Source organism: Macrobrachium nipponense, chromosome 20, assembly GCF_015104395.2.
Source record: "Macrobrachium nipponense isolate FS-2020 chromosome 20, ASM1510439v2, whole genome shotgun sequence".
Classification (NCBI taxonomy): Eukaryota; Metazoa; Arthropoda; class Malacostraca; order Decapoda; family Palaemonidae; genus Macrobrachium; species Macrobrachium nipponense.
This window is the reverse complement of record NC_061089.1, coordinates 13025051-13046470: the sequence shown is the minus strand read 5'-3', so window position 1 is coordinate 13046470 and position 21420 is coordinate 13025051. Positions and strand designations below refer to the sequence as shown.

The window sequence follows — 21420 nt, the reverse complement described above, 5'->3', positions numbered from 1 at the left end:
CAACTTTTTGGATTGGTGTTTAGGGGTCTTGGATAACCGGTCGCGTAGTCCTGATTCGCTTAGCCTCGAGGAGCTGTCCAGCGTGCTTGCGTGCATGGACAAGGCCGTCAGGGATGGTTCGGAGGAGTTGGCTTCGCACTTCTGCACTTCGATTTTGAAGAAGAGAGCGGCCTATTGTGGTTTTACTGCAAAGGCGGTCTCTATCTCTCAAAAGGCAGAATTGTTGTATGCGCCTCTTTCGAGCCATCTTTTTCCTCAGGCTATGGTCAAAGATCTGGCTGTCAGTCTACAAGAGAAGGCTACCCAAGACCTCCTAGCTCAGTCGGCAAAGCGATACGGTTGTTTCTTCTACGTCGGCACGGGCGCAACCGTTCAAGAAGCAGAAGCCCTTTCGAGGTGGAGTTTCCTCGAGAACATCTTCTCGAGGAAGTACACGTTCCAGAGGCAGAGTCTCGGCTAAGATCAGAGGAAAGAAATGAACCAGATATCCTTCAGCCACCAGTAGGTGCCAGGCTTCGACTATTTCTCAAAAGCTTGGATAGAAAGGAAGGCGGACAGCTGGTCGCTCAACGTCATCAAGCGGGGGTACAAGATTCCTTTCTTGAAACCTCCCCCACTGTGCACGACACCCAAGGATTTATCCCCTGATTATTACCATCAGGGACAGAAGCAACCAAATACTTTTCGATCTGCTCGAGCAGATGTTGGAAAAGAGAGCAGTGGAACAGGTCGTAGACCTGGAATCTCCAGGCTTCTACAACAGGATATTCCTGGTGCCGAAACAGTCAGGAGGTTGCGACCAGTCTTAGATGTGAGCAGATCTGAATCGGTTCGTACAGAAGCAGAAATTCAAGATGGAGACACCTCAGTCAGTTCTTGGACCTTAAGACCAAACGATTGGATGGTTTTCATTAGACCTTCAAGACGCGTATTTCCAACGTCCCCATCCATCCACAGTCGATGAAGTATCTTCGGTTTGTCTAAAAGGGACAGTTTTATCAATTCAGGGCGCTTTGCTTCGGATTGAGCACTGCCCCACCCCTATGATCTTCACGACTTTAATGAAGAACGTGGCGAGGTGGCTTCATCTTGCAAATATCAGAGTCTCTATGTACCTGGACGACTGGCTCATTCGTGCCTCCACTCAAACGCGGTGTCTGAAGGATCTTCAAACAACTTTATCGTTGGTGAAGTCCCTGGGACTACTGGTGAATTTCGAAAAGTCACATCTGATTCCAACCCAATCCATCTTGTATCTGGGGATTCAGATGGATTCAGTGGCTTTTCGAGCTTTTCCGTCCGGCCCAGGGACGTCAGCAGCAATGTTAGACAAAGTGACAGCCTTCCTAAGGAAAGATTCCGTGCTCGGTGAGGGAATGGATGAGCCTGCTGGGGACCATTTCCTCGCTGGAGAAGTTTGTTTCCTTGGGGAGACTGCACCTCAGACCGCTACAATTTTTTCTCAAGGAAAATTGGAAAGAAGCAAGAATCTGGATATGAGCTTAAAAATTTCAAGAGAGGTCACTCACTTAAAATGGTGGCTAGATCCAGTGAAGTTGTCGGAGGGCGTGTCTCTCAAGCTCAGAGCCCCGACCTAGTGTTGTTCTCCGACGCGTCCACCACGGGGTGGCGAGCAACATTATTGGGGGGGAAGAAGTGTCAGGCACCTGGAGAGTGGAACAGGTGTCCTGGCACATAAACCTAAAGGAAATGGCAGCCATCTTTTTAGCTCTCCAGTTTTTTCCAAGAAAAGTCTTCTTCATCGAATAGTCCAAGTCAACTCAGACAACCCACAGCTTCTGGCGTACTTGAAGAAGCAGGGAGGAACACAGTCTCGGTCCCTTTTTTGGGGGGGGCCAACTGGCAAAGGTCAGATCTTGCTGTGGGCCAAGTGGGCACTGGTACCGTCAACGATCCTTACAAGGTTTGTAGCAGGAAGTAGATAGAACGTGCCGGGCAGAATCTCCTCCAGCAGAACGAGGTCCAACTTCTGCCAACCGAGTGGACTCTGCATCAGGAGGTATGCCAAGAGCTGTGGGGGTTATGGGGACGTCCGCTAGTGGACATCTTTGCGACGTCCAGAACGAAGAGGCTTCCATGTTACTGCTTCCCAGTACTAGACCAGCGGCAGTGGCGATAGATGCACTTCTCTGGGACTGGACGGGGATGGACCTGTACGCCTTTCCCCCGTTCAAGATCCTAGGGGAAGTCATGAGGAAGTTTGCGGCGTCGGAAGGACGAGAATGACTTTGATCGCCCCGTTCTGGCCGGCGAGAGACTGGTTCACAGAGGTCATGGCCTTCGTAGTAGATTCTTCCCGAGGACGCTTCCAGTAAGGACAGATCTACTCAGACAGCCCCACTTCGAGAGGTACCACAGAAATCTCTCCGCTCTGAGTCTGACTGCATTCAGACTATCCAAAAGTTGGCCAGAGCGAGAGGCTTTTCTAGGTCAGTGGCGAAAGCTATCGCCAGTGCAAGAGCTTCATCCAATGCAGTGTACCAATCGAAGTGGGCAGTCTTCAGGAGTTGGTGCAAGAAGAACGGCATTTCCTCCACCACGACCTCTGTGAGCCAGATTTGCTGACTTCCTTTTGTATCTGAGAAGGGATCAAAAACTTGCAGTCTCTACATCAAGGGGTATAGGAGTGTGCTTTCAGTTGTCTTTAGGCACAGAGGCCTGGATTTGGCGGACAACAGAGACCTTCACGATCTCTTGAGATCTTTTGAAACAACGAAGGTTCAACAACCCAGGTTGCCGTCTTGGAACTTGGATGTAGTTCTGAAGTTCCTCATGTCCAGTCCATTCGAACCTATGCATACAGCTTCCCTGAAGGATGTTACTAGAAAAGCTATCTTCCTGACTGCTCTGGCGACGGCGAAGAGAGTCAGCGAGGTACAAGCGATTAGCAAATACGTGGGCTTTAAAGGTTATAATGCGGTTTGTTCCTTGAGCCCAACGTTCCTGGCAAAAAATGAAAATCCGTCCAACCCTTGGCCTAGGACCTTCGAAATTAAAGGGATGGCCGAAATCATTGGGCGTGAGCCAGAGAGAGTTCTGTGCCCTGTCAGGGCTCTAAATTTCTACCTAAATAAGACTAAGGATTGTAGAGGTCTTTCGGATAACTTGTGGTGTTCGGTAAGGAAGCCAAATTTACCAATGTCGAAGAATGCTTTGGCTTTTTTCTTGAGGGACACCATCAAGGAAGCGCATTCATCCTGTCAAGAAAGTGATATGAAAATGTTGAAGGTGAATGCGCATGAAGTGAGGGCTATTTCTACGTCGGTAGCCTTCCAAAAGAACATGGCACTTAATGACATCTTGAATGCCACATTTTGGCGTAGTAATTCAGTGTTTGCCTCTCACTACCTTCGGGAGGTGAGGACTACATACGAGAACTGTTGCTCTTTGGGCCCATATGTCGCAGCAGACACTATATTGGGTACAGAGAGTAGCACTCTTCCTATCATTTAGGAAATAATATGTTAGTTTGGACTTTTTAATTTTATTTCTTTTTATTTTTTATTTTTAGTTTATTATTCTTAGTTAGGTGTTTAGTTTATTGTGGTCTTGGGTCGGCCGCCTTTAGGCGGACTTCCCTCCATTAGCCTTGGTTATACGAAGTTTTAACCAGATAGGCTAGGTCAGGTGGTAATGTTTTTGCTTCGCCCTCATATAGGGTAAAATGTTTTTTGTCACATTGTGGTCATGCACCCGTTGACAAATCATCTGGAGCGCACCAGCTATATATAGGTCACGTCCTTGCTGGCACCTCCAGTGAACCATTAACAGCATTCGGTGTCTAATCAACACCTATATGATCTGTCACATTGTGGTCACGCTCCCCGTGACAGTTCATTAGAGCGCACCAGCTACACAGGTCACGTCCTTGCTGGCACCTCTAGGAATGCATTACCCAAAAATTGGAGGTCTATAATGTAGGATCTAGTTGTTTTGTGGTCACGCCCCCGTTGACAGATCCTCTAGAACTCAACAGCATCGCAGGTCACTACCTTGCTGGAGTCTCTAGTAAAGCAGAAGCAGACTTGGGTGACGGTACTCACGAAGTCAGCTATGCTAACAGGTAAGGAACCAAGATATCAATCATGTAAATGTGGAATTGTTTCCCAAATCCGAGTCTGTCTCCCCCTTCCTCCAAAGGTGGGATTCAGCTATATATATATCTGGCAGTAAGGTTCATGAACAAAATGATATTGTTATGATACAATAAAGTTTGTTCATACTTTACCTGGCAGATATATATAATCAAAGTGCCCACCCACCTCCCCTCAGGAGACAGTGGCACTAGAAATATCTGACAGAAAATGGGAATGGTTCCTGACGCCCGCCTCCCAGCGGCGGGAATGGGTACTACCACCTGGCCGACCACTGCGTGTGCCGGGAGTTTTGAAATTCTGTCGGACTTCGGAGAATACAGCTATATATATATCTGCCAGGTAAGTATGAACAAACTTTATTGTATCATAACAATATCATTTTTCATAGCTACAAACCTGAGGTCTTAACATTGTACTGCCCACCTCTAGCCACCCCTCTGTCTGCTAAGACATCCTGAGTTGGGAAAGACTGACACGGTGGCACAGATGCGTGGTCCTTAACCACTCTTCACCTGATGTACGCATGTGTTGCCAGATCTCACAAGATTCCTTGCTTTCATCTGCGATTTAACCAGATCCAGCTAGGCGCTAGAAATTATCCTATTGTTAAGACCTCAGGCTTGTAGCTATGAAAAATACAAATTGTCTCAGAAAATTTGTCATATTTTTATAAAAAAATTTATTATTTGGGTACTTGCCTACTGTTAAAGTAGGCCCAGCCCAACTTCCCCCTACAGTGGGCTATCAAAGGGAATTCTGGCAAGAAAAAACAATCGAAACGCCTGGTGTAGAACAGGCAGTAATTTGATTTTTTTCTATTGTTTGAACACAAATTTGCCTATTGGCATATCTTTATCTTATATCTTTTTATTTTAGAATTTTACGTTGATAGTCTTATGACAGAATGTTCTTATGAGCATCATTTATAGCATGAAACCAGTCCTAGTAACACTCCTTGTGATTTGTAGCCTTGGTTTGTGGCGTTATGTAAAGGCATTGACAGTTTTGCACAATAGCATTAACAAAGGTCCAGGTACAAGGATTATAAGGGGAATAATCCTAGTAAAAACCTTAGGTCTCAAATTAGATATCTAGTTCCTTATATCAACTTGATGTTAGTCTTTAATTAGATTTATATAACTGATGCTCAGAAATCACTGCCATTCTAAGTAGCTCATTGTCCTTTATGTAGTATGAAAAAAATCCACAAAATAAAAAATAAAAGCTCCTAAAATTCATGTCTGAATTACATTTAATTTGTGTTTGGATTTCATTTGATATGAGGGCATGTAGTGTGCTTGGTTTTTATTTTTCAGACAGTCTTATAACTGAAATCATAGGATTCTGTATGTATGTACTGAATGGTTAATTATTGCATTTTAGCTCTTAAAGAAGTTTATCTTTTACAGTTTTGAATTGTGTAAGGATATTGATGCGAGTCATCCCGTATATTTTTGAGGATCCTGATTGGCGAGGATTTTTTTGGTCCAGTCTTCCAGCAGGTGGAGAAGAGGAAGGTTCTGGAGATTCAGTTCCCCTAGCACACAGTTTAATTCATGCTCTTTGTGTAAGTGTAGCACTGTGTCATTGTATTTTAAATTTTGAATTATATTATGTACTGTATAAAGGTCATTACTGTAATATAATACTATACAGTGTTCCCCCGTATTCGTGGGGGAAGTGTACCAGACACCCCCGTGAATAGTTAAAACCTGCGAATAGTTAGAACCACCACTAAAAATGCTTATAACTGCCTATCTTGAAAGTTCAGATACCAAATGTATACCTTTAATAACATCCTACTTCAAATATACCGAAAATTACTAACCTATTACTGTATTAATCTTTGAGGTTATATTATTAACATCATTTCAAAGTCATCTTAAACATTTTACCATTAAAAATATATACCCACAGCCAATAACACAGAGAGAGAGAGAGAGAGAGAGAGAGAGAGAGAGAGAGAGAGAGAGAGAGAGAGAATGGCAACATCAGACCATCAAGAGTGAAATTATGAATTATTTCTGAGACAGAGAGAATAATAATGACAGAGAGAGAGAGAGGAGAGAGAGAGAGAGAGAGAGAGAGAGAGAGAGAGAGAGAGAGAGAGAGAGAGAGAGAATAACTCCTAAACTCCGACTCCTTCCCCTCCTCCAATACTCCGCCAATACGTATATCAAACTGTCATTTACTCAACCCCACATTCCTCCACGTGGATAAAAAAGGGATTTTGACGAAGGAAAAATCTATTTCTGGGCAAGGGCCTGTGTCGCCCAGTGAAATGTCCCTTTAGCACACATTTCTAAGGTATAAATATTGCTATAATACCAGAGAAAAAAGCTAATATGGAAATGCTTGCTCACCTTATTTAAGGTGTCGGTATGGTTTCTGGGGCGAGTGAAACCACTACCAGAGGTCCTTTGCCATTTAGATTCATCCTTCTTCAGTATCCCTCATCTACAGAGGAGCCGATCTAAGGCCCACTACTCGCTTCCGTTATGGCTAGCGCCTCTGACGTCATTCCTGCAGATAGCACCCAAGCTTGGGCCAAAAGAGGGGGGGGGGGGGGGGGGGGGGGGGGGGGGGGGGGGGGGGGGGGGGGGTAAAAGGAAAGGGGATTTCACTGGGCGACACAGGCCCTTGCCCAGAAATAGATTTTTCCTTCATCAAAATCCCTTTTCTGGCTCAGCCTGTGTCGCTACGTGAAATAGTACCAGAGAAATGGCCACACAAGCTTGAAAGAAGGAAGCACACAAGTAACATTACAAGGATAATAAAAAAAACAAGGTTAATTGCTATAATCTAATAACAAGGTTACAAAACAAGTAACAACAGAGCAATTGGAGCTTTAATGCTAAATCAAATACAAAAATATACATACTTAAGAGTAATTAGCAAGGCTAAATGCAAACTGTGACTAATCCTAGGAACAAAACAAAAGGAAACATCACAATTATGTACAACATGTGGCATCCAAGGTACAATATGGCTACATTGACGGCTGAGCTACGGCAAGAATGCTAGCGAGGCAGGTAGGAAAGAGAGATATAAGTCAAACGTAACTTACTACTAATTAAGCAGTGTTAGGGGAAACTGCTTTCCGGCTGCCACTCCTGGAAATTTAAGGGCTTCTAAGGACTTAAGGTAATGGCGTTTGAATACTGTCGGAGATTTCCAGCCTGTGTACTTCTTCAGATCATCAAAACTTCATATGTTGAAAGTAATTAATAGAGGTAGCTACTGCCTAACATCATGTACCTGTGGGAAGGACTGCGGGTTGGTTCTTGTTTTATAAAGTATAAAATTTTGCTGTTTAATTCCTTTTAAGGAAATGGTGCCTCCCTTTTCCCTAATAAACATAGGGCCTGAAGATCTTAGGGCAGTTCTACTTAGATATGCTTTTAGAGAAGAAATTGGACATAAGGACGGGTCCTGTGGAAGTGGGAGAATTTTCCATGGGGCCCACCTATCCAGTGGGTCCTCATCCTTAGCTAGAAATTGGCGATCTGGAGAAAGTAACACTTCTCCTGAAGGGAGAAATTCTATATGACCTGATTCTCTAGATAGAGCCGACAGTTCAGATATCCTGGCTCCTGAGGCCAGACTTAACAGGAATAATGTTTTCCTCAGGAGAGCTAAATAGTCACATGAGTCATTATTAGTGTCTGAGGCCAATTTAAGGACATCATTTAAAACCATGACACAGACTTGGGCCTCTCGGATGTCTGAGTCTAGCGCAGGCCTTAGGGATAGATGAAAAATAAGAATCTGTCAGATCTATTTTGAATCCAAACTGGAAGATCTTCTTAAGGGCAGACTTAGTAGTAGTAATAGTACTAGCTGCTAAACCTTTTCTCAAATAGTGTCCTGAAAAAAGATATGGCCAGATTCATGGTCATGGTTTGTGCATTAGAGTCCCTTAGTAATAGAACAGCTAGTTTTTTAACGGCTGAATCATATTGACGCAAGGTCGATTCCCGTTTACCAGATTCTAAGAATAAGAATGTTCTGGGGATCGATATTAGCGTCTCTTTGTGCCGCAAACTTCATGAAGTCCATAAAAGTTATGTTTCTGAATTCCTGAGGAAGCAAACACAGTCCTGCATTTGCACTAGGTTGTGATAGTTTGGGATTGGGGATCCGTTGAAGGCGGAGTCCCCAAGATTCCAGTAGAAGTGGGGAACCATTGCTCTTGGGCAATTATTGGGGGCTATTAGAGCAATGTGGCCTTTGAACGTCCTGATTTTGTTCAGACTTTCAAAGAGAAGATCACTGGAGGAAAGAGGTAAATCTTCTTCCATTGATTCCAGTCTATAGCCATGGCGTCCGTGGCATAGGCCAGAGGGTCCAGGTTGGGGGCCACATAACAAGGGAGTTTGTGATTAGACTCGGTGGCGAAAGAGATCTACCCGAAGTCTTGGTACTAGTTGACAGACCCAGCTGAATGCTCCCTTGTCTAGGACCACTCAGACTCCGCGGGACTGAGCGTGATAGCGCATCGCTACTACGTTCCCTTACTCCCACTAGATTGAGTGGCGGACAGGTGCCATTTGTTTTTTTGTTCTTGTCTGCTAGTGAAAATATGGCTATCATGACATGGTTCACGTGGCTCGACTTGGAGCCTCCCCTGTTGATGCAGTGCACTACTACTGCACTGTCCAGCACCAGTTTTAATATGAGAATTTCTTGGCTGGAATGAAACTTTTTCAGGGTGAGGGAACACTGCCAATAGCTTCCAGTACATTGATATGAAGCTGGAAGAAATGGTAGGGACCAGGTTCCCTTGTACCTTTTTGTAACTGTGAGTATCCTCCCCAGCTGCTTCGTGATGCATCTGTGTGGATTACTAAGGCTGGCGGGGAGGGAAACTGGAGCGGAATTGTCTTTGACAAATTCTTTGACTCCGTCCACGTGCGGAGTCTCTTCCGTAAGATCGCTGGGATAGGGGCTAGTTTGTCCCGGGGATCTGTTATTTGCTCTTGAACGCAAAACCCGGTTTATGTCCTTTAGTTTTTGGCTTTTTAGAAGACGACCGTAACTGAGGCAAATTGGGAGAGAACTAAGATTCTTGCTTGGTTCCTCCGGGACGTCTGCTTGCACTTGAGAATTGTCTGGTTGCTTTGGCTATTTCTCTCCGCTTCTTCAACGGCGGAATTGATAGAGTGTGGGAGTTTAAGTCCCATTGAATGCCTAACCACTGAAGTGGGACTCCGGTGGTTAGCTGGGACTTGGTTTTGTTTATCTGGAAGCTAGGTGTTCCAGAAACTGGGAATACTTTTGACCCGTTATTGCTTTACGGCATGCTTCGATGCTTGTGGCCCACATGAGCCATCGTCCAGATAAGCTACTAGCATTATTCCTAGAGACCGCTTAGTTCTTGAACAACTGTCTCCGCCAGTTTTTGTAAATATCCTGGGGGCTACGTTGAGCCAAGAACGGCAATTACTTTGAAAGAGAGGCCTGGTTTCCTAGTCTGAAGCTTAGAAACGGCGGAAGTGTTTCTTGCTACTGGAACATGATAGGTATGCATCTGTAAGATCTATAGAGGTGGTGACGGCCCCACGGGAAGTAAGGTCCGCACCTGTGAAAAGGGGGTCCAACATCCGGAAACTGTCACAACGAATGAATAAGTTTTCAAATGGTACAAGTCTAGCGAATTATTTTCTTCACTTGTTTGACCCTTTCTTTGGCACGCTGAACAAAAAGTGACCTTGAAATTTTAAATGCTTGACTCTTGATACTACTCCTTTTTTGAGGAGTTCTTGAGAGTACTCTTACCCAATTCCGCTGTTGGTTGTTGATGAAAGGTGTTGGATGGAGGGGGACCTTTAAGCCAACTCCATCCTAGACCTTTTGGACACAATGCCTTGGGAGGCCCATATGCTGAACCTCCAAAGTGACGAAAGAGGAACAGTCCTCCCTCCTACCTGGGGATTCTCACTGGTTTGAGGAAGGGCGTGCACCCACTCTCCTCGGGAAACCCTTGCTTGGTTGGAGGCTCTCCGCCGCCCCGTTGACGGAAGGCGCCTCTTTTAGGTCTGCTAAGCTGCCCCTGCCCAAACCTGTTGAAGGGCTGAAAGGACTGGCTTTCCAAACACTGGGTGTAGACAGGGAAAAACCGTGTAGGAGGTCGAAAGCCTATGCCTGTTGCAGCGATTGTGTCAGCAGCAAAAACAAACTGCTTGTTGTGGCTGCGACTTAGAAGTTTGAGGGTTGCGGTACCTTGTGATACCGGAACCGATTGCACTAGAGTCCCTGCTGTTGAGGAGCCTGGAAAGGGTGGATTTCTAGGCTTCTTTTTCGATTTGGGGATTCGATCCAGCTGACTCTGGTTTGCGTTTGGTGACCAGTTCCCAAGCGAACCTTAGACTCTGATTGAATCTAACTGCCTTGCAGTGAACTTCGTTCACTACAGAGGCTGGAAGAGGTCAGAGCCCCAAATGGATGAGGCTAAAAGCTTGTTAGGCTCATGGCGGATCGTGGCCTCTGCAGTACATGTTTCCTACAATTTGACTAGCAATGACGAAATCATACAAGTCACATTTGCATCAAGTACAAAAGTGACTTAGCAATGATCTTGAATAATGGCTCTTCTCCCGCAGATTAGAGCCGATACTTCCGTCATCACTAGCGAATTGAGGGCCTACACAGCCTCATCCTGGCGTCATACTCATCTGGATGAGGTTGTTTCTGACAGCCTGGCAATCTCTCGCTGAATAGAGTGATGGCGCAGTCTGGCTTCAGCTTACCCACTGAAAAGATGGCCGGAAGATCTACCCAGTGATCGTCAGTTCCGGGGAGCGGAGGAAGTTGGTTCTGGGCATGGGTTCGTCCTTCATCGCGGCTTGCAAAGTTAATTCTGCTACCTTCGATGTGAACGGGATGGGTGTCTCCTCGTCCACGGTGAAGATCGTGAAGGGGCTCTTAAATGCAGTAACCTTGGTGTTGGTACACTGCCACTCCTCCAGGTTACGCAACCATGCCTGCTGCGCCTGATCCCGGGAGAGGATCACCATCTCTTTCGGGACCTTGTCGTTCTTCTCATAGCTGCTTCTGTGAGGTTGGACATAGCCTATGAAAGGGGGGGGGCTGTAATCCTTGTGGATGGAACTCGAAGTCCTCAATCCTTCGAGTTCCGCAGCCCTCGATCGTCAGCATGTCGTCCACATAAGGAGCATAAGAAGCAACCCTTCAAGGGTTGTTTGGGGTAAAGGCAGGAAGGGTAGACGAGTTTGGCATCAGCAAGCTTTGAGCTGCCAGGCCGGACTGTGGAAGTCCTGTCAACGCGTTTTCATGGAGACCTGCAATGAGGTTCTCCTGGGTAACCAACCTATCCGAGATAGCCTGGATAGACTACCCTGACTCCTCCAGAGAAGATGAGTTGCACAAACATCTCCTGGAACTTGGATTGTACCAAGTTCCCGACCATGCTACCCATCTGCTGCATAATATTGGCCGAAATATTGCAGAGAAGGTGTCTGGGTCAAAACGGGAAGGTTCTACCTTCTCCCTAGGAGTCCTCCCTTGGAGGTTGATGCCTCAGGGACAGAGGGGAAGGGCTGAGCCCTCTCCTTAGAAGACTTAGACCTCGACCCTTTAGAGTAAGAAGTCAGCTTAGCCTTGTCAGCTCCGGGATGGTGAGCCGGAGACTTACGGGCAAGGCTGGTACCTGACTTCTTTGACAGAGACTGCTGCAGCGTTTTAAAGTCTCGCTTGCCTTTGACTTTAGTGATCACCAGGGCGGACTTTGGTCTGACCAACTGAATCCCCCCGGTGAATCCCTGGGAAGAGGTTGAAGTAGAAGGAGAGGAAGCTCTAGATGGGCTCAAGGAAAACCCTTGAGCCCCTACAGTACCTTCCTTGCTAACATTCTTACCTGTGCCCATGGCTTCCACCGTCATGGGCTCGAGGTCCAGGTCTAAGGCAGCTACTTCCTTGGTGACCTCCTGCATCGGCGCCTCCTCTGAGGGCTGGGAAACTTCCTCCTGGATGGAAGCGATCAGGGGAGCCGCCGCTTCGGGGTCCACGTAGGAGGTACTAATCCCGCCGGGGAAGATAAGTGGGGCCATCTCCTTGGAGAGATAGTAGGGTTGGCCCTTGGTCACATTGCGGCCAAACCCACCAACCCAGGCCTTCAGGGTGGCAAGAGCAGCTCTCGGATCGCTTGGGCGCCCTGAAAGAGAGGGTTAGTATTAATACTTAAGATTACTTAGATTAAACTATGACTTAACTTAATGGACATATCAAAGACTATATCTGTCATTGGTACTCATTGCATTACTGTGTAGACTTGAAACGCCACCCACCTCAGAGGAGACCTGGTCTGCGAACTCGTAGCAAATCAGGCAACTCTCATGGTGCCACACCAGGGACTCGTTGAAGCGGATCGTGCAGGTGGCGTGAGTCCAGCAGACCTCGTGCCCACAGGGGTCTTGCAGCACGGCGTTACAGCCTGACTCCATACAATGGGTGAACTGTAAGTGAAATGACACATGAGTATCATCACTAACGTTCCGGACTAAGTCCGTGATGTGATATGTCATATGTTAAAAGGTAACAAGGTTCAGTCTCTACCTGCTCTTTGACCGTGTATGTGGTGAGTCGTTCGACAGGATCGGTAGAACACCTTGAAACAGTGTGTCTCCGGCGATGCCAGAGAACAGTGGAGTCACTGAATCAGGAAGACCACCTAATCCATACGCCAGAGTGGGGAGTAGTCCGAACACCGGGTGAGGAGCAGGAGGAGACCAACATAAAAACGGCGGAGCCTGATAACTCCGCCGTTGATAAACTTAAAACTAGAATAAGTTGGTGGATATCCCTAGGGGTAGCTGGGACTCCGCCAAACTTAAACTAAAGATAATGGATGTTATATATATATATGTATGTAAAACCATGCATGTAAAAAGTGTACTCTTGTAAGGAGGTCGGGGCCTCCTTAGCATACCACCAACCTAAAGCGAACCTGGCTACGCTGGGGTCCTGATCCGCCAGAGCGGGAGGGGATGGTGCTAGCGGTAGGAGAACACGACCAGAGCGCCGAGGAGAGCTGAGCCAAACCAAGCTTGGTGGCCAACCGAGGCTTGGCCAAGGAGGGTCCCCCCCCTACTCTACTGGGGAGAACGGCAGGGAGCCAACCCGCTCGCCGAGAGCCCTCCAGCTACCTCCCCTGTCCCCCTAGAGAGAGGGAGGGAAGGGAGGATGCTCAGACCGGCTGCCTGAGACAGCGTGAGCGAACGTACCTCCCCCCAAGGGGGGGGAGAGGGGCTGGAAGGACCGACGCGAGGTGGCTCATACGCGGTCGCCTGGAACTCTTTGGCCTAGTTCCTGTATTTCATGGTCCCCACCAGTTTATTGCTTCCTCTCATCAGTTTTATCCCTTTTTTATGTTGTTTTCATGACTAAATACTTTTTTATGAAACAAAAATGACTTAGTAATTTTCAAATATTAACACTTAAACTCCGATTGGACGTATTATATTATACGTCAACATAAATTGTCTGTTGGGTGCCGATTGGACGTATGGTACGTCAATATAAAAAGTTTTTTAAAAATTCGCGTAAAAATACTTATAGGCCTACCAGGCGAAAACTTTTGAAGCACGCTGGGAGCTCACGAATCAAGACATTGTTTTGTTTACAATCGTTACCCAGGCGCGCAAAACTGTAATTTCTTTCTTCTCGCACTAAAAAACATCAGCGACACATCTCAGAAATTATTTTGTCACTTTGACATAATTTTTCACCATTTTATATTAGCCGTTACATGGAGTATTCTATATGAAAATGTGCGCAATTTCATGTAGAATACAGCTAAAAAACAACTCATGGTGGTAGCTTTCATCAGTTTTGAAATATTTTTATATGAATAATGATAAGTGCCAAAATTTCAACCTTCGGTCAACTTTGACTCTACCGAAATGGTCGAAAAACGCAATTGTAAGCTAAAACTCTTATATTCTAGTAATATTCAATCATTTACCTTTATTTTTCAACAAATTGAAAGTCTCTAGCACAATATTTCGATTTATTGTGAATTTATGAAAAAAACTTTCCTTACGTCGGCGCGGTAACTTCCGAAAAAATCTTAAATTTTTTCATCCGATTGTCGTAATGTTTGCACCATTTTAAATTAGCTGTTACATAAAGTGTTATGGCAGAATACAAAAATAAAATAATCCATGGTTTGTAGCTTTTATTTTTTGACAGTTTTGAAATATTTCATATAAATAACGATAAGTGCCAAAATTTCAACCTTCAGTCAACTTTGACTCGACTGAAATGGTCGAAAAACGGAATTTTAAGCTAAAAATCTTGCATTCTAGTAATATTCAATCATTTATACCTTTATTATGCAACAAATTGGAAGTCTCTAGCACAATATTTCGATTTATGGTGAATTTATGAAAAAAAAAAAATTTTTTTTAAAAAAAAAAACCTTACGTTTCCTTCTCGCGCGGTAACTCTTCCAAAAAAAAAAAAAAAAGAAATTTTTTCGTCCGATTGTCGTAATGTTTGCACCATTTTAAATCAGCCGTTACATAAAGTTTTATATTTAAAAATGTGTGCAATTTCATGTAGAATACAACTAAAAATAATTGAAGGTTGTAGCTTTTCTCATTTCCAAAATATTTGTATATACATCATAATAAATAGAAAAAAAACCATATTCGGTCAAATTTGACTCCACCGAAATGGTAAAAAAACGCAATTGTAAGCTAAACTTCTTACAGTCTAGTAATATTCAGTCATTTATCTTCATTTTGAAACAAATTCAAAGTCTCTAGCACAATATGTAGATTTATGGTGAATTTAAAAAAAACTTTCCTTCCCTCCGCGCGCGGCTTCTCTGCCGCAAATCTCCGAAATGTGTACGTCGCATTCTCGTAATATTTGCTCCATTTCATATTAGGCGTTTCATAGAGTTTTATATATGAAAATGTGTGCAATTTTATGTAGAATACAACAAAAAATAATTAAAGGTTGTAGCTTTTCTCATTTTCAAAATATTTGCATATAAAAAAAAATAGTTATAAAAAAATTCAGCATTCGGTCAACTTTAACTCGTTCAAAATGGTCGAAAACTGCAATTGTAAGCTAAAACTCTTACAGTATAGTAATATTCAATAATTTATCTTAATTTTGAAAAATTGGAAGTCTCTAGAACAATATTTTGATTTATGGTGAATTTAAAAAAAAAACTTTTTTACGTCCGCACGTTACGAATTCATGCATCATTTTGTTATAATATTTTCTCTTTGTACTTTGATTGTTTTACAATGTGTTATATACCAAAAAGATCACAATTTAGTGTACAATACAAAAAAAAACAAAAAAAAAAAATTAACGTGTTAGCTTTAACTGTTTTGCTCACAGCGCGATTTGAATACAATTATATATGAAATTTTGTTTTTGCGCTGTCATATATCGCATTATTTGTATATGATAATGATATTTTTTTTTATTTCTGATGGTTGCATACTAAACTTCAGGCAATCACAAAAAAAGGAGCCAAAAATGAACTATTAATCTTGAAAAATAAGTGCGCTGTGATTTTTTGAAAAAAAATATTTGTTCCGCTTCGGCGCTCATTCAGAGACCCCCCTGGCATACAGGAGACGATTTTTATTATACCCCTTTGGCGTTAAAGGGTTAATATTGATTAATACTGTATTAGTAAGTGTATAAAAAGGTTAAATGATATCAAATAATGTAAAATGATAATTCTCTCTCCTCTCTCTCTCTCTCTCTCTCTCTCTCTCTCTCTCTCTCTCTCTCTCTCTCTCTCTCTCTCTCTCTCTCTCTGGGATGTATGTTATTTGTATGATAAGTAAATAGTTTTATTAATTTTCAAATATTAATGTTACTGTAAACAACAATAATATCAATTCATTAATGAAAATGCTATAGTGAATTAGTAAGATTTTAGTTTATAAATTAAAAAATTATATAAGAATGAAGGAAAATCCATTCTATCCCTCATCATTCTTTTTAGATCCAGGTACTAAGCTGAGATTCAGAGCTGTCAAATATGTAAAGTAATGTGCAGAGGGGGAGAGTCATGTTACCGACTAACGTTTATGTAATCTCTCTCTCTCTCTCTCTCTCTCTCTCTCTCTCTCTCTCTCTCTCTCTCTCTCTCTCTCTCTCTCTCTCTCAATACATTATTAATATTTTCAAATAATGATAGTAATTACAAAATTCATGTGATAGTATTTTAATGAAATACAATAATTTTTCCATTACACTCTTTTAAATAAGGATAACTCTCTCTCTCTCTCTCTCTCTCTCTCTCTCTCTCTCTCTCTCTCTCTCTCTCTCTTTTGGCCCACAAGAGATTTATGTCATGGCTGGTAACTCTCTCCCTCTGTTTTTGGCTGGAAGTGTTAGAAGTTTATGTATATATTTTTAAGGATACTACTACATTTTATGATGAAATAATAATTTACAGTACTATTAATGTTCAATTAAAATTTAGTTTAATGAGATTAAAAAATAACCATAAAGTTTCTCTTACTTACGCATGTGTATTTGTTTTGTAGTATGATAAATAACTATTTACCTAATAACTAATTTTCAAATATTAAGATTAGTAATAAAAGAAATAGCGATTCCCAGTCTTCGAGAAAGGAGGATGCGGGAGTTATTCTCTCTCTCTCTCTCTCTCTCTCTCTCTCTCTCTCTCTCTCTCTCTCTCTCTCTCTTCTCTTCATTTATTATCGCTGTTTCAGAAATAATTCATAATTTCACTCTTGATGGTCTGATGTATGATGTTGCCAATTCAATGCACTCTCTCTCTCTCTCTCTCTCTCTCTCTCTCTCTCTCTCTCTCTCTCTCTCTCTCTCTCTCTCTCTCTGTTATTGGCTGTATGTATATATTTTCATTGGTAAAATGTTTAATATGCCTTTGAAATTATATTAATAATATAATTGCAAAGATTAATACAGTAATAGGTTAGTTATTTAAGGTATATTTGAAGTACGATGTTATTTAAGGCATACATTTCGTATTTGAACTTTCAAGATAGACAGTTCTAAAATTTTTAGAGGGGGTTTTAGCTATTTGCGGAGGTGGTCTGCTGGGCATCCCCTGCAAATACAGCTGTCCACTGTAGCTATCTTCTATGTATGCAATGAATCTGGGCATGTTACATTGTACTATTCACTTCCAGTGGACTGAGTTTTAGATAGCCATATACAGGCAGTCCCCGGGTTACAACGGGTTCGGGTTACGACGTTCCGAGGTTAAGGCACTTTTCAATTATATTCATCAGAAATTATTTCCAGGGTTACGACGCCTACACGCTCATCTGCCAGAAGAAATATGACACCAAAAATGCAAAATAATCAATATCTGAAGGTTTTCTTGATGCAAATGCAATAAGAATGCAGTTTTTTACATAGTTTTGAATGTACCCAAAGCATTAAAAGTAAGGTTTTCTTAGGATTTTTGGTGATGTTCTGGCTTACGACGATTTTCGGGTTACAACGCGTCTCAAGAACGGAACCTCCGTTGTAACCCGGGGACTGCCTTATCTAAGAAAACCTAAATAATTCGGTAAAAAAGGCCAAAGGCATTCCCTAAATAGTGTCAACCATAATAGCAGCACTTAACTTGGATGCAGAAGCAGATTGATGATCCATGGTGAAGTAAAATTCCAAAAAGCGAGAAACACAACACAGCAAAAGAAAACGCGAGTGCAGCGTAGTAGTGCTATCAAAGGAATGACATCACAGGCGCTAGCTACATGGTAGCAGGTAGTGAGCCGTAGGTCGGCTCCCCTATTCTTGAGGTTTTTTGATGTAGGAGAGGCTAATTGGAGAAGGAACTGTGGTAGTAGTTTCACTCGCCCCAGAAACCATACCGACACCTTTTAATAAAGGTGAGCGAGCCTGAATATTCTGGCATTTCCAATTTAGCGGTTCTCTGGTATTATAACAATATTTTACCTTAGAAATAGTGCTAAAGGAACCTATTTCACGGAGCGACGCGGGCCCTTCACCCAGAAATAGATTTTTCCTACGTCAAAATCCCTTTTCTAGGAAAAGTGGTCAGGTGTGCTGAACCTCCATTCGGTTCAGGATTCTTGTACCTCCAAGTATGAGTCTATCATATTGTTAAGACCAAAGGTTTGTTCCACATATGAACAAATGACAAATGTTTAATTAATTTGTATTTTTGTACATGAACTTCCCTGACAGATATATACTTAGCTATAGTCTCCGACGTTCCCGACAGAATTTCAAATCTCGCGGCACACGCAACAGGTAGGTCCAGGTGGTCTAACCTTACCCGCCGCTTGGGTGGCGGATCGTACGAACCACTCCCGTAAGCTTGTCAGATTTTTCTCTGTCGCGGGAACGATAACAACTGTTGTCGGTTCCTCTCGATAGTTTTTCGATTCTCGCTTGCCTGGAGTTAATTTGGACTTCTTTTGGTGACGTATTCGCTTTGTTTGGCTTGGCATACGCTGATTGTGGACCGGTTTGATTTTGAGTTTGATTTTCTTTAACGATGTCTGATCTAGATTCGGTAGTTAAAACTTCGGTTTTGTTTAGGGTTTGCGTGAATGAAGGATGTAAGGTGAGGTTGCCGAAAGCTTCGGTAGACCCCCACACGGTTTGCATGAAATGCAGGGGGAATGAATGTTCTTTTGCTAACCCTTGTAGTGAATGTAAGGGATTGAATGAAGAAGAATATAAGGCTCTCTCTTCTTATGTTAGGAAGTTGGAACGTGATAGAGTGCGTAAGGCTTCCTCTAGAAGTTCTAGCAGATCTAGAATGAGTGAGTTGGATGTGGATCCTAATAGTACTAACGTAGAATTAGAACCTTCTTCCAAGTTGCAGCCCCGGCTCCCCGCACCGAAGCCGAAGATTCGCCTTCGGAGGCGGCAGCTCTGAAAGCCACGAATCGTTCTATGGATCAGAAGATTCGTCAGTTGGAAGGTAAGGAGAGTGTTAGTGATCAGTGCAGTGTCCCCAGTGTTGTGGAGGGTGCGTCTGACCGGCTCCTTAGTGCCTCTAGGCCTAGACCTCTTCCAGACTCCCAGTTCCAGTGGAGGAGGAAAGTCGAAAGCCGCAGGAGGGCTAGGGAGAGCCCCCACCGGTCAGGCGTCCCCGCGGCAGATCCTGAAGTACGCTCCCAGGCTGCCTCGGATCGCTACAAGAAGGAGCTCCTACGCCATGCTTCTCCTCTTCGTCGCTCCCTCTCCGAAGAGAGGTTGGAACTCCCCGGATGCGTCGCGCCCGTTGAAGAGGGCTTGAAGGCTCCCTGCAGTCCTTTGGCTTCTAGTCCGGAGTTTTTTCCCGGAAGAATCGTCGCGGTGGAGGCGAAGAAACCCAAGAAATCCTGTGATCGTTCTTCTCGCGCTCCGCGCTCGGCGCCTGCTTCCGAGGAAGAGCAAGAAGATTCTCCTACGAGAGTACTCGCGGGACTTCAAGCTCAGACTCCGGCGCTAGCAGACTCTCTAGCAGTTAGATCACGTAGGAAGAAGGACGTTTCTCTTCCGATCAAGAGATCTAGGCGCCGCTCTTCAGAGGATCGTTCTCCTTCATATGGGGAGGTTTCGTGTGAAGGTGGGGGCTCGCGTGAGCGCCCTCGCTCGCCTGGCTCTCTTTCGATTTCAAGGCGCCAAACATCGGTAGGACGCTCTATGGAGAAAGAAGTTTTTTTCTCCAGATGGATTCCCGCTTCCGGTAAGCGCACTGCATCCTGCTCATCACGCGATTTCTTCAACTCCCTCGCGTGAGACTTCTCCTCAGCAGCCTCAAGATTCTAGAAGGCGCCCTTATACAAGTAGGCGTTCTTCTTCCAGATGTCACTCTCCTCGAGTGTCGGATCGTGACTTCTCTCCTGACAGCATCTAGAGTCTGGTAGGAGTCGTGTGCATGATAGACGGCCTACTGTTAGCCGCTCCCCGCAAAGGTAGGCGCCAAGAGCCTACTGCACATAGATCTCCTAGTAGGCGCTCGTCTCTTTTAAGGCGTCATACTCCTGATTATTCTCCTAGGGGCAGACAACAAGAGTCTTTCAAGCGCCCTTCTCCGTGTAGGCGCTCTCCCGCTTCTAGGCGCACTTCTCCTGACCGTTTTGTCTCTTGGTAGGCACCAGGAATCCGGAAGCGTCCTTCTCCCAAGTAGGCTCTGTTAGTTTTTGAAGCGCCCTTCTCCTGAATGTTACCCTCTTGTTAGACGTCAAGAGTCTCGCAAGCAGCACCTTCTCCTAGTAGGCGCATTTCGCCTTCCAGTCGAACTTCCGTTGATCGACGCAACTGGACAGGTATGAGAGCCGCGCAAGCGCTCTGCTCTCGATAGGCGCTCTTCTCCTGGCAGCCGCTCGCCTCAGGATAGGCGCATAGAGTATAGTAGGCGCTCGCCTCCTCGTAAGCGCCTGGTGGATATTTCCCGAGATTCTCGGAGTAGGAGCCCTAACCTCTCCTTCGGCTTGAGATTCCGGATACCTCGAAGAGGGAGTCTCATCGTAGACATCCCAGATCTTCTCATCGTTCTCCAGTGGATGTGAACTCTTCTAAGAGAGGGCGTTCTCCAAACCTCTCGCTCAACTCCTGCTAGGATCCCTTCGTCACCTAAGGATCTTCCGCCTCGCCTCGACAAGACGTCCTAGAAGGTTCGGATGATGGAACCGAACACTTCTGCTGCTGTCTCTTCTTACAAGAAGCTTACAGAGCTACTTTTTTACAAGTTTTTGTTGGGGATTCCCTTACTCCTACGGCTCTCCTTCTCCTCACTCATTCTTTTTTTTCAACTGCGAAGACAGCGAAGAGTTCTTCTTGTGTGAGGATGAAGCCAACTCTTTCAATGAAGAAGGCACTGAGGAGTTTTGGTTCCTGATGGCTTCCAAAGAAGAAGCGGGGAAAACGATGTTCGCTTTTCCTCCTTCGAGTTATCAGGACGCGCTGGTTTCTGGTACGAAACAGGAGAGCCCTTAGGATTGGGTCTACCGTCTTCGGCTGATTCGGATTTTTCGGCGCTGGTAGATTCGACAAGGAGAACTAACGCCTTAACTCTGCTAAGACGACTTGGGCAATGAATGAATTGGATCATTTGCTCAAAGGTATGTTTAGAGTGCTAGAAGTATTTAACTTCCTTGATTGGTCGTTGGGAGTCCTAGCCAAGAAAATTGAAGTGCCGAGTCAATTTCACCAGAAGATCTTATGTGTGTTTTGTCTTGTATGGACAAGTCGGTAAGAGACGGAGCGAGTGAAATCGCCTCCCTTTATGGGGCCTGGGATCGTGAAGAAGAGGTCGGTTTATTGTTCCTTCTTAACGAAGTCGGTCTCC

The 21420-nt window shown here is 44.3% G+C and overlaps 1 protein-coding gene across 2 annotated transcripts in view; it reads left to right on the top strand.

Moving 5' to 3' along the window:
• The window catches only part of LOC135221776 (protein HID1-like), a 476459-nt gene that overhangs the window by 104649 nt on the left and 350390 nt on the right, over window positions 1–21420 (top strand). For both annotated transcript variants that reach the window (XM_064259610.1, XM_064259621.1), the window contains exon 3: window positions 5528–5685. In XM_064259610.1, the coding sequence (XP_064115680.1) occupies window positions 5528–5685 (158 nt within the window). The remainder of the gene's footprint in view (window positions 1–5527; window positions 5686–21420) is intronic.